Source organism: Pteronotus mesoamericanus, unplaced genomic scaffold, assembly GCF_021234165.1.
Source record: "Pteronotus mesoamericanus isolate MK-2021 breed Mesoamerican mustached bat unplaced genomic scaffold, CSHL_Meso_final contig_74, whole genome shotgun sequence".
Lineage (NCBI taxonomy): Eukaryota > Metazoa > Chordata > Mammalia > Chiroptera > Mormoopidae > Pteronotus > Pteronotus mesoamericanus.
In genome coordinates this window covers 44,462,413-44,474,484 of record NW_026555247.1, presented here as the reverse complement: position 1 = coordinate 44,474,484, position 12,072 = coordinate 44,462,413, and the positions used below count along the sequence as shown (strand labels likewise).

At 69.9% G+C, this 12,072-nt stretch overlaps 1 protein-coding gene across 1 annotated transcript in view; it reads right to left on the bottom strand.

Moving 5' to 3' along the window:
• Positions 1-699: 699 nt before the first annotated feature.
• The window catches only part of KCNG2 (potassium voltage-gated channel modifier subfamily G member 2), a 32,983-nt gene continuing 21,610 nt past the window's right edge, over positions 700-12,072 (bottom strand). The window contains exons 7-8 of the mRNA XM_054583383.1: positions 10,326-11,009; positions 700-1,503 (exon numbers count right to left, since the gene is read on the bottom strand). Of these exons, the coding sequence (XP_054439358.1) occupies positions 700-1,503; positions 10,326-11,009 (1,488 nt within the window). The remainder of the gene's footprint in view (positions 1,504-10,325; positions 11,010-12,072) is intronic.

Below are 12,072 nucleotides of genomic sequence, written 5' to 3'. Positions count from 1 at the left end.
TCCCAGGGCAGCCGAGGGGGTGGAGGCGTTTCAGGGATACCTGTGAGGCGGCGACCCAGAAGATCCCCATAGGATAGGGCCAGGGAGGGAGGTCAGAGGTCAGGGCTGGACCCCTAAGGGGACTGGGGGGCTGAGCATCGATGTGACGCGTAGCTGGGTGCACGAGGAAGGCCTTCCTCCTGCGGGGCACAGCCCCCCGGCCCGTGGTCACTGCCCCCAGACTGCGCCCTAGCAAGCCCCGCCCGCCCCTCTGCTCCCACAACCTCCAGGCGGAAGAGCTGGGCTGAGGCCTGGGGACAGGGTGGCCTCCTCCTGGCACTGCTGCCGCTGGGGTGTCCTGGGGCGTCTCCATTTCCGCGACCCCAGGGCCAGGACTTGGAGGGTAAGCGCGAGGAGGCTGCGTGCCCTCTGGGAAACTCGCCCGCAGCTCGGGGTGGCGTTTCATGCCCTCCACTGGGCGCGCCAGCTGCGCCTCCTTCCAGGGCCCTGCTCGCGGCAACAACACGCACGTGGGCTGGGCGCGCGCGGCGCAGGGCGGCCCCTTCCGGCGTTCTCAGCTGCCGCCCCCCAGGTCGGTCCCTGTCCCTCTGCGCGGTGGGCGGCCAGGACGGCGGTTCTGTTTCTAAGGCTCATGAGGAGCGGCCTCCCCGCACGGACAGCCGCGCACGCCCCCGGGCGCAGGCAGGGCCCCCGCCCCGGTCAGGCTGGCCCCACGCGCGCCCACGTGCCGTCCGCGGAGGCCCCCGCCTCGCCGGTGCCGTCGGGAGCCTGCGAGCTGTCCTCGGTGGCGCAGGCGGAGCGTGTGCTGTCCTCACGCAGGGACGGCTCGGGGCTGGCGGCCCGCTGCTGCTGCTCCTTGAGCTCAGAGTAGGAGCGCGAGAAGGTGTGGAAGATGGAGGTGACCGGAAAGGCCATGAGCAGGATGCCGCTGAGGATGCTGCTCAGCGCCACCACCTGCCCGGGCACGCTGCGCGGCACCATGTCGCCGTAGCCCACGGTGGTCATGGAGATGACGGCCCACCAGTAGCTGGCCGGCACGCTGGAGAAGTCGCGGCGCGCGCCCAGCTCGCGCTCGGCCAGGTGCACGAGCGGCGCGAACAGGGCCATGGCCACGCAGAGGAAGAGCAGCAGCAGCCCGAACTCGCGCGCGCAGCGGCGCACCGTCAGGCCCAGCGAGCGCAGCCCGAGCGAGTGGCGCGCCAGACGCATCACGTAGAGCACGCGCAGCGCGCGCAGCAGCCGCAGCACCAGCCCCGCGCGCTCCAGCAGCTTGTTGCCGCCGGCGCCTGCGCCCGCCCGCGCCGCTCCGCCCGCCGCCAGGCCGACGAGCAGCGACACGTAGAAGGGCAGGATGGCCAGGATGTCGATGATGTTGAGCGGCGTCCGCAGGAAGGCGCACTTGCTCTCGGCCTGCAGCGAGCGCAGCAGGAACTCGAAGGAGAACCAGGCCACGCACACCGTCTCCAGCACGAAGAGGTTGCGGCACTTGCGGGAGCACTCGCCCTGGGGAGGAGAGAGACACGTGCTGGGGGCGGGGAGGCTCTTGCGCTGGGTTGCGGGGGGGCGCGGGGAGGGCAGTCCCACTCGGGCCGACCCCTGCCCCAGCCCGTGGAAGCGTCCCGCCGCGGGAGCGCCAGGGGCTTCCTCAGAAATGCCTAATTCCTGTAAAAAAGATTCACTTGGGGATGGGATCCCCACATGAGCTCAGCTGGCCTGCTCGCCAGCAAACAGGTGAGAAGCATTTAAAAAAACAGCCATTCTGGAAATGGAGACGGGTGAGCAGCAAATGCAACAGCCAGTGAAGGAAGTCTACGAACACGTGAGGGCAGGCGGGGTCTGCTGTGGGGACCAGGCCTCCCTCCCCCACCCCAGCGGCTGTGGCCGGGGGCCCGGGCAGGGGCCACTCGGCCGCCCTGTGCCCCGCACTGCCCCCTCCTGGCTTGTGTGCCCCAGGCCCTGAGGCCAGACCCTCCCGCCACCCAGAGACGCAGCTCGAGGGCCCCCCTGACGCCTCAAATGGAGAACAGGGCACGGGGCAGCGGTCAGCTTTTCAGCACCTGGTGCTCGAGGCACAGAGGCTGTAGGGCCCCACAGGGCTGCTCCCCAAGCACTTGCACCTTCACACCGGGCACTGACATGTGATTGGTCTGCAAGGAACTGGGTAGACTGGGCCCTGCAAGCCTCCCTGGGACGGGCACTCACCACGGGGACTTGTGTCGTCAGCAGGGCTCTGCCTTCCCGGCAACGAGCTCTTGGAGCCCAGTGCTGTGGCCTCCACGTTAATCACTGTCCGCGGGGTGCACCCGGAACCCCGGGCCTCGGGCTCGCTTCCCCGAGAGGCTCCCAGGCGCAAGGGTGGGCCCAGCCGGGCCCACAGCCTCTGAGGCCCAGGGCTTCGCTCCGACCCTTCGGGGCTGGGCCCTGCCTGGGAATCGAACTGGCGGCCCTTTGGTTCGCAGGCCGGTGCTTGTCCACTGAGCCACACCAGCTGGGGCTGGGGCTGGGGCTGCCTCTAGGTTTCAGGCAGGTTTTCTCCCAGCAATTTCTGGTCCCTCTTCCCGCCCCGAGGGCAGCGAGCCCTCCACCCCTCAGGCTGGCCGCCCGTCCTGCCTGGGCTGGTGGGAAGGCTGAGCCCAGCCCTGGGCCTCGTGAGGTGGCAGGCGGGGCTCCGAGCCCAACCGTGAGCCTGGGGCACAGCTGCCTGCCCCCCGGAGGGGTCTGGCTTTGCCACGCCCCGTGTCCAGTTGGGTTTAAGCTCTCAGAGGTCAGAGGGCATCTCGGGACAGAGCAGGAGCGGTTTTCTCCTGGGCCTGAGCCCATGACTGGATCTGGGGAAAACCCGGACCTACGAGTCCTCAGTCAGGACACAGCTGGGGCCCGTGGGGCCTGGGAGGGGACCACGCTGCGCCCCGACAGAGGCGTGGGAGGGGAGCCACCACCCTCAGGGGCGCGGCCGGGGGGGGGCCAGCAGTGGGTCAGGGCAGTGACGTTTCTGCCCGGCCTCCGCCCGATCAGAAGGAGCCTGACGGCCTCAGCCAGGGAACCCGTGGTGGCCCGTGGCCCAAGCCCCAGACACGCCCCGAACACGCCCCAAACACATCCCACACACGCCCCTTGTCCGCTGACTGCGCACTGGCCCCGTGTCTCCACGCAGGTGCCCTGCCGGGTGCGGCATTGGCCCCGCCAGGTGCGGCAGGTGCCCCACGGGGGGCTGTGGCCACAGTGTCTGGGGAAAGGAGGGCACAGCCCCGGCCCGTGTGGGGGCGGGTCCCGGAAGGTCCCCTGCCCCCGGGGGAGCCACCCACGTGCCCACCAGCAGCCAGATCCATCCGGGGGTCCTGGAGGAGACGGGCCTGTGGGAGCCCCTGGCGCCCCTCCCCCAGGCCTTTCCCGAAGGACCAGCTGTGCAGGTTAATTGTAGGGAGCTATTTCTGGAACTTTTAACCCAGAAAACAGACCCTAATTTATCGTAGTTTGACACATCTGGCCTATTTGGCCAAAACTGGGTCAGAAATAAATCTCCCTCAGCGGGCTCGCTGGCTCTGATGCCCCCTCCCCGCTGAACTACACTGGCCTGGCCTTTGCTGCAGACGCACAGGCGCCCAGGGCTCCGGGGAGGCGGCCTCCGGCCAGGCGCCCGCCCGGGCTCCTCGAGGCCTGCGTCCCAGGTGCGGCTGCCCCCGCGGCCCCGCCCAGCCGGGCGCCTCCGGAGCTCCACCTGCTCAGCCCGCCGTGTGGCCCGGCTCTGCTCCCGGGTTGCTCCGCTCCTGTCGGCCCACCACCGGGGTGGACGGAGCGGCCTGCTGACCCCTGCCCAGCCAGCCACGGCTGCGGGCCAGAGGGTCCCGGCTTCTTTTCTTATAATTTGTTTTCTTTCCAGGATGGGCACTGGGCCTCCTCCAGTGACTTGTGGCTCCGGAACCCAAGTTGGCCGCCCCCAGGAAAGCAGCCGCAGGGCGTGCGACCTCAGCGAATGGCAGACACGCAGAGGGGCTGCGGGCAGGATGTGCGTGTGCACCCGGCCCCGTCCCTGGGACGGTGTCACCGCTATTACAAAGCCCGGCCACAACAGAACGGCTCGGGTCGCTCCACGCCCTTGGGCCCGGCTGCCGGGGCCGGCGGCTGAAGGAACGCCAGGGGTGTGCACAGCGGCCCAAGCCAACTTTTGGAAAAGGAGCATTTTGGAAACCACTGCCGGAGGGCATGGCCTCCCTGGGAGACTGGAGTTCACTTGGCACTGTTTTTATTTTCTAGGGAAAATAAACGAAAGTTTGGGGCCCAGCCTCTCCAGGGACAGAGGCTCTGGGGTGGCCGGCGGCTGCCTCTGGGGACCGGCCCGGCCCCGGTGTGCGCCCACCTCCGGCTTCGCTCTCCTGTCAGAGCCTTAAAAACTCGGCGGCGTGAGCCCTGCCGAGGACGCGGCTGGTGCTGTTACACCCGGGGGTGGAGTCAAGCCGAGGGCGCGACGGCTCCCGGGGAGCCGGGGCGCAGCCAGGCCGCAGGCCCCCGCGGCCCCCGGGCTCTCCTGTCCCTCTCTGTCCCCAAAGTGTCCACGCCCCTCTGCTGCTGCGTTTTCTGACCCCGCGGCCCATGTCTCCATCAGCACATCACGGGCGCTGTGCGGCTCCCAGGACGGCCCGCGGGGCGACGCCCGCTGCACGCTGTGCGCACAGGCCCACGGGCAGCTCTCCACGCTGCTGCCGTGTTTACCCCTCGTGACCTGTGCTGGGGGGGTTTGCTTCCCCTAAGTACCTACAAAAAAAATACCTAACTCATCTCACCAACGACAAGCTCGTAACTCGACATTTTTTCCCTGCTGCCAGCATCTACCCTGGGCTCCGCGCCCGGACGCTGCACCTGGGCCAGCAGGCTCGCGCCACAGACCCTCCCATGACCCGACGCTGCCTGCCACCGGGGGCCTGGCCCGGGTTTCTGCTCCGTCTCCGGCTCCAGCTCAGCCTCTGAGGGGGTGGCGGGCGCAGCCGCCGCCTGAGGACCTGCCGCCCCCGCCCCAGGTCCCCCGCCCCGACCCCTGCCCAGCTCCAGCACAGCCCTGGGCGCGGCCATGAACCCGGAGGACGGGAAGGGCGCGCCCTGCGGCCTCCTGTGCAGAAGGTCGGGGGCCCAGGATCCTGTCAGAGCTGTGCCATCAGAGACTCTGCCTCCCCTCCTGCCCCCTGGGTCCCCGGGCAGGCCTGGGCAGTGGGCACTCGGCGAGCTTCCTGCAGGGGCGTGACCAGCGCCCTGTGCCCTCCAGGTGGCTGTTCGGGAAAAGCAAGACTCAGCCTGGTGCTGGGCGCACGGGCTCTGTCAGGGAGGCAGCGGGGAGGGTCCCACGAAGCCCAGGCCAAGCCTTCCGGGCTCTCTGCCCCGCGGGGGCCGCCCCTTCGTCCCGGGGCCTCAGGGGCTGTGCTCGGACTCCGGCCGGGACCTGCCTGCGGCCGCAAGTCCCCGAGGCCCCGGGGGGAGGGCAAGCGCCGAGAGTCGCCAGGACCCGGGAGCGGCCGAGACGGCCCCCGGTGGTCCGTCCGCACCGTGGGATGCTGCTCTGCGGTCCACGGCAGCGGCTTCCTCCATGGGAAGTCCCGGGGGAACCCGGAGGCTGCGCGGTCCTGGTGACAGGGTCGGCCTGCAGAGGCGCGGGCGCTGTGTGTGGCTCCGAGCGCCCGGCCCCCGGGAAAGGCCGGACGCTGGGCCGTGGGCTGGAGGCGACGGTGCTGTCGGGGCGCAGGCCCACGGCGGCGGCAGAGGCCCCCCGGAGGCTGACGCCGGGCACGGGCAGGCTGTGCGGGCAGACGCAGGGACTCTCGGTGCCTTTCTCTCAGTCCTGCTGTGAGCCCCAAACTGCTCCCCAAAAATAAAGTCTTTAAAAAAACTCTTGTAGCTTCTATTCTAGGCATCTGAGCACAGGTCATTTTTTTTCAGATAAGCACACATCCAAAACTCAAATCCCCCGTTTTTTTGCTGCCAAGTTTGTGCAGAAAATAGAGGGAAGGAAAGCCCTGAGGTTTGTGTTTACCCCTTGGCGGAGCCTGCTGCGCCCAGCGCCGCCGAGAGCCGCAGCATGGAAACAGGCAGCAGCTGCTCCGGTGTGGGCGCCCGCGGCTACCCGTGGCCTTGGGCTGGATCCTGAGGGGCGGGGGGAAGGGGCGGGGGCGGGCCCCCTCCGGGGAGGGGCTGATGCCCGGAGGAAGCGGTGCCCCAGCCGCACTCTAGCCTCTGTCCCTCAGCCGTCGAAGAGCCAGACACGGAGTGGGGCCCGAGCCCACGTGCCTGGGCCGCCGAGGCCCCAAGGCCACGGCCTGAGACGGCCACTGGGTTTTGCCGACTCCTGGGCGGGGTCTTCACTAACACGCGGCTGTGACAGGGCACCCCAGGGCGGACGGCTTGGCCAGCAGAGAGTTCCCTCGGTTCGGGAGGTCCAAGACGCGGGGCCGCAGACTCGTCGTCTGGCGAGGCTGCCTCCTGGTTCCCAGGCAGGCGTCCGCTGTGTGTCCGCGCGGTGGGGGTGCCTTTAGCGGACTTAAGACTCCATTCATGGGGGCTCCGGCTTCGTGACCACATTGCCTTCCGAAGGCCCACCTCCTACAGCTATCGCCCTGGGGGTTACGTTTCAGTGGACGAATGTGGGGAACCAGTGCCTGTTCTCTCCCAAGAATGGGCCCTGGATGCAGAAGCCCCTGCCGGCCAGGGCTCAGGCCCGCGTCTCGGCTGCTGGGGCTGCGTTCAGCAGGAGGGAGAGCAGCCTTCACGCCACGGCTCCGCGGAGGCCCCGTCGGGGTTCCCCGTAGATCCCGAAACGCGGTTTGTCCTCTCTCGGGGCCCAGCCTGTGGGGTGTCAGTGGACAGACGTCCCGCCCGAGCCAGACGCACGGACCGGGAGGCAGGCGGGCTGTGGCGCCGGACACGCGGTCACCGTGATGCCGAGTGTATCCGTGAGGGCGCTTCTGAGCGAGACAGACGGTCCAGGCGCTGGACTCCAAGGACAGCCAGTCGCCCGAGGGGCGGGGGGGCCTGGGTCAGTCGGCCGGCGGCCTGCACAGAGCGGAAGGGCTGCCTGCCCTGCGGTGCCTCCTGCGCCTCCAGCCTGCCAGCCGGGGTCTCCGGTGGCCGGTCTTGGCGCCATCGCGGTGCGAGCTGACTCTCCGTGAGGGGCACACACGCAGGGTGGAGCGAGGGGGGGGCTTTACCGTTGTTCGCATGGAACGTGATACGAGGACTGATTCATTACAACCCAAGAGTGAACTCCGGTTCGCGACTGCAAGCCCGCTTCTGCCCACCCTGTAGGCGCATCTCCTGCCGGCTTTGCTCTCTGGGAGCCCCGGCCACCGTGGCCTTGCGTGGCACAGCTCCGGCTCCGGGAGGCGGCGGGCAGAGCCCCGTGCACCCGTGGGCAGCCGCCCCGCTGCCTGGAGTCCCTCGAGGATTTCATTGCTGACGTCCGGGTCCTGAAATCTATACCTAATTATGCGGGTCTTGATTGAACTGTGTGAGCTGAAGAGGAAAATGGACTCTCAGACCAGACCCCAGCGCAGCGAGGGGACATGGCGCCTCCACGCAGACAGACCCGCCCTGCGGACCACGAGGCGACCGCGCGAGGCCCGGTGGAGCTCCGCGCTGTCTCGGAGCAGCGCCCCGGCCGCCGCACCGCGGGATCCCCGAGCCGTTTGCTGGGGCACCGGCTTCTGCCCCGCCCTCCGCCGGCTCTGAGGGCCTCTCCCCCAGGTGCCACGTGGGCACCGTCGTCACGAACTGCACCCTGGCACGACCCTGACCTCCTCTGGCTGCAGCGAGAGCACTGGGCCCGTCACTGTCATTGTCAACAAACTTCGCTCCAGACACTTGTTCGCAGGAGGATCGACACCCGCTTTCCGGGCGGCTCCACAGCGACCGGGGCACTGTCTCACCTGCGAGCTCGCCCAGGAGGCGCCGGGCTCTGAGCAGGGCGCGCTGGCCCCGGCCGGGGGCAGGCGGAGCCGTCAAGGCCTCCGCCCCGCGGCGATGCTACGAGGCCGCAGGAAGTGGGCGGCTCGCGGTCCCCTCCGGCGTGGGGCTTGCCCGGGGCGGGGGCTGGGAGGCCAGGCCGCCGGCTGACCGCAGGGCCGCCTCGCTGTCCCAGAGCCCTGGGGAGTCCCTGTGGCGGAGCCGGTCCCTGCTCAGTGACCGCTGACGGGCCACCCCCTCTGGCTCCGACCCTCCCCGCGGCCTCCCAGCACGTGGCACCAGAACATCTGCCCGGCTGCCGGCTCCCCCCTGGGGCTGAGCTGCGGAGACACCCCTGGGCTGTTGCTGCTGTGCCCCTTCCTCCCAGAGCCACCACAAAGCGAGGCTCCCGCCGGGCGTGGTTCTTGCTGTGCAGAGGGTGTGCTTCGGGGTCGGAAAGCTCAGGAGGCCTTTCTGTGGATGTTTAGGGCTTTGGTGCTGCTGCCCCACAGACAAGAGGGGCCTGCGGAGCAAGTCGCCCTGAGGCGTGGCCCTGGGCTCCCGAGCCGCCCCTTCCCTGGGAGCCCCCGCGGGGGTGGCCCTGCCGGGCACTGGTGTTGGGCGGCGGGGGCCTCCTCGGCAGAGGCCGTGCGGGTCGGGCAGGCGGAGGCCACGGCCCGGGGGCCCCACGCAGCCGGGCGCAGGCGGGTGTGGCACGGGCGGCGTTGGTGGCCTTGCTCCCCCTTCTCGGGCTCAGGGTGCCCTGAGGTGCCCTCAGGGAGGGAGCACATTTCATTCTGTTGAAGATGCTTTGTTCTCAGGTCCTGAGAGCTGTTGGGGACACATGGTGAATGTTTTGCTCAGAGATAATTTGGAACTGAGCGTTCCGCGCGATTTCTGGGCGCTGTTCCCGAGCCTTCCCGTCACGGCCGGGCAGCTGACAGGTCTTGGCTCCTCAAACGTTTCACCTTCTCTCCACAGAAGCCCCAGTTCTGTCCCGGAGGCGCCGCCGCGGCTTCCTCGCTCTCAGAGCCCCTCGCTCAGCCGGGGGGACCCCTGTGGAGGAAGGAGCGTCTCCCATCCCCCTCGTGTGTGATCTTGGTGTCGCAGGGTGTCGGGGCGGCAGGCGCGCCTGTGGCCGGGCCCGTGTCAGCAGCCCCGCGACCCGGACGGGCCCTGCAGGACCAGCGGCAGGAACGGCTCCCGTAGGTGCCGCCACAGCTGCGGGCGGCCGCGCGGCCTGGAGGTCGCCCACGCCCGGGCCCCCGACCTGCGGCCACGTCACCTCGCTGGCAGGAGGGCCGTGCGGGTGGGATGAACGTACGGACCCTGAGTCGGGGGAGTCCTGGGCTACGGGGTCCTGTGCGGACACAGGTCCTCCTGTGAGGGGCGCCGGGGGGGGGCGGGGCGGAGAGGGACCCGAGCGACGGCTCGGAGGCCAGAACGGGTGTGGGGACGCCATGGACGGTCCCAGAGGGCCCCCCCTGGAGCCTCGGTAGAAACCGGCCTGCTGCCTCCAGCACCTCAGCTCCCAGCCCCCGGAGCCCGTGCCGACGACCTGGGCAGCCAGGCGTGGGGGCCTGGGGCTGTCTGGGGGGCTGGGTTTTCCTAGGCTGCCCCTCGGTGCCACCTGGGCCCCCCGCGAGGGCCCTCGGTGCCTGGGGCTGGCTGGGCGGGCCGCTCTCCAGGACAGGGCGCAGGGCACGCCGTGGCCTTCCGGCCGCCACCGTCTCCCGGACGGTCGCACTGGCGGCAGCGCGTCACACCACAGCTGCTCACGCCGGCATCATGGACGCGTGGCCCAGCCGAGGGCTGTGCCCAGGCCGCACCCACGTCCCGGGCGGCAGAGGCACAGCGGCCGAGAGGAGGGCGCGACCCAGCGTCCCCGGGGCCAGGGCGGGGGTGGAAGGCAGCTGCGGCCCCCGTGCCGGAGGGCGGCTCCCCGGCCGTGAGGAGGGAGGGGACCCTGACACACCGTGCGCAACCGGCCGGGACGCAGGGCCTCGCGCTGGGGAGTCAGCCCCCCCCAGCGGGACACAGGCCGCGGGGCCCAGTCCTGTGAGGGGCCTGCAGCGCTCGCCCCCCAGTGGGCCCAGCGGGCGGCGGGTGCCCGGGGCCGGGGAGGGACACCGGGGAGTGGTGGTCGCTCAACAGGGGCAGGTGGCGGTCTCGCTGCGACACCGCGGACGGACTTCGCCCCACTGCCCGCCGTCCTTACAGACAGCTCAGGGGCTCGATTTTGTGTGTATTTTATCACACACACACACACACACACACACACACACACCCTTGGTGGACATAAAACTTTGTCCTCCTTGCGGCTGCAGCAAAGCCTAGGCCTCAGCCCTACCCTCTGCCGGCCCCCCAGGCGGCCCCGCGCCTGGCCCGGCCCGCGCGCTCACCCGCTCCTCCTCCGCCCGGATGTCCGGCATGGTGCTCAAGCAGAGGCCGACCGCCGTGACAGCCACGAAGGCCACGGACACACAGGCGAAGAGCTTGCCGGCCAGCCCCGAGTGTGGGTTGTCCACCATGTCGCGCAGGCGCCACCCGCCGCGCGCCAGGCGTGCGCGGGGCCCCAGGGCGCATCTGGGACTCCCTGGCGCCGCGCGCTCCGCCGGCCCGGGCCCCGCGCGCGCCTCGGCCGCCTCCTCCTCGCGGCGGCGCAGGCGGCGCAGGCAGCAGCGCTCCAGCCGCGCCTCGTCGATGCCCCAGTAGGCCAGCTCGTCGCGGAAGGCCAGCGCGCAGGGGCCGCGCAGCAGCCGCAGCTTGTCGGCGCGCAGCAGCGCCACGATGGCGCGGAAGGCGCAGGGGCTGCGGTCGAAGAAGAACTCGTCGCGGCTCACGTCGTAGTCGTCACACACGCGCAGCAGCTCCTCGTGGCCGCGGCAGGTGCGCAGCCGCTCGAGGCGCGCGAGGGGGCAGCGGGCCAGCGCCGCCCAGGCCAGGCGCACCCTGCAGCCGCCCACGTTGATGATGACGTGTCGGGTGCGGCCGCCGCCGCCGCCGCCGCCGCCCAGGGGCTCCTCCGCGGGCCCAGGGAGCAGGGCCATGGCCCCATGCGCGGCGCCGCGGTCAGGAGGCTGCGCCTGTGAAAGAAACGGAGGGAGCGTCAGGCTGGGCGCATCGGGCCGGCCGGCCCCCCGCGTGCGTGACCCCCGGGCCTGGGGGCCCCGCAGAACCAAGGGCTCCCTCCCGCCCGCCCCCTCGGGTCCTCCCTCCGGCACACCTGCCGTGTGCAGGGGACCCAGAGATTGGGCCGCCGCCCCTCTCCCGGACCCGGGTTCCGCGGCGGCCTGCCCCGTTCACCCGAAGGGGACTCGCTGCCCCGCGGCCGGGAAGGAAGCCCAGCCGCAGCGGCTGCCTGGGAAGCCTGGGCCCACAGGACACCAGCCTGTTCCCTGACGGTCACCCCGGGATGGTCACGGCGGGGGGCGGGGTTAAATCTAAGAGGCTTCATCATCCCCGCCCGGCGCGCAGGCGGCTCTGCCTCCTCCTGCCCCAGGTCCCTGCAGGGCAGTGTACCCAACTGTGCCGCCGGCCGCCGGCCCCTTCGGCAGCCACATCAAATGTGCGCTCCCAGTTCTTCACAGGTGGGAAGAGCCATGGCAATAACCGTGGAGAAAACTGGATGGTCAGCAGAACCCAGAACTTCTGCTGCAAAAAGCTCTCTTCCCCCAGGACATACGTCTACACATATCAGCCTAAACGATGTGCTACTTTTTAAGAGTTTAAGAAAAAGGCTGACAGCCTAATAGAAAACAATGGGCAAGTTGTCACTAAGTTTACAGCAAAGGAACAAAGTGGCACTTAAACATCTGAGAAGAGGGGCAGCTTCATTCATGACAGCAACATACGCATCCCTGGGGCCCACGCCCTTTCAGATGAAAGCACCACGTTGTGCGGTCCCTGCGACGCCCCCATTTCTGACGGAGAGCTCACTGCGCCCCGTGACAGGAGGGGGCGGAGCCTGGAGGGCTCCTCCAGGACATGGGACCTGGTGGGGTTGCACCCTCAGGGCCAGGGTGTCCCGGGAAAACCTGCCTTGGCTGAGGAGAGGCTGTAAGGCCCCCCGCCTGGCCCGAGGGAGGACGCGCGGGTGCGCACCTGCTTCCTGCCGGCGAGCTGGGCTTGCGGCCGCGATCCTGGCCC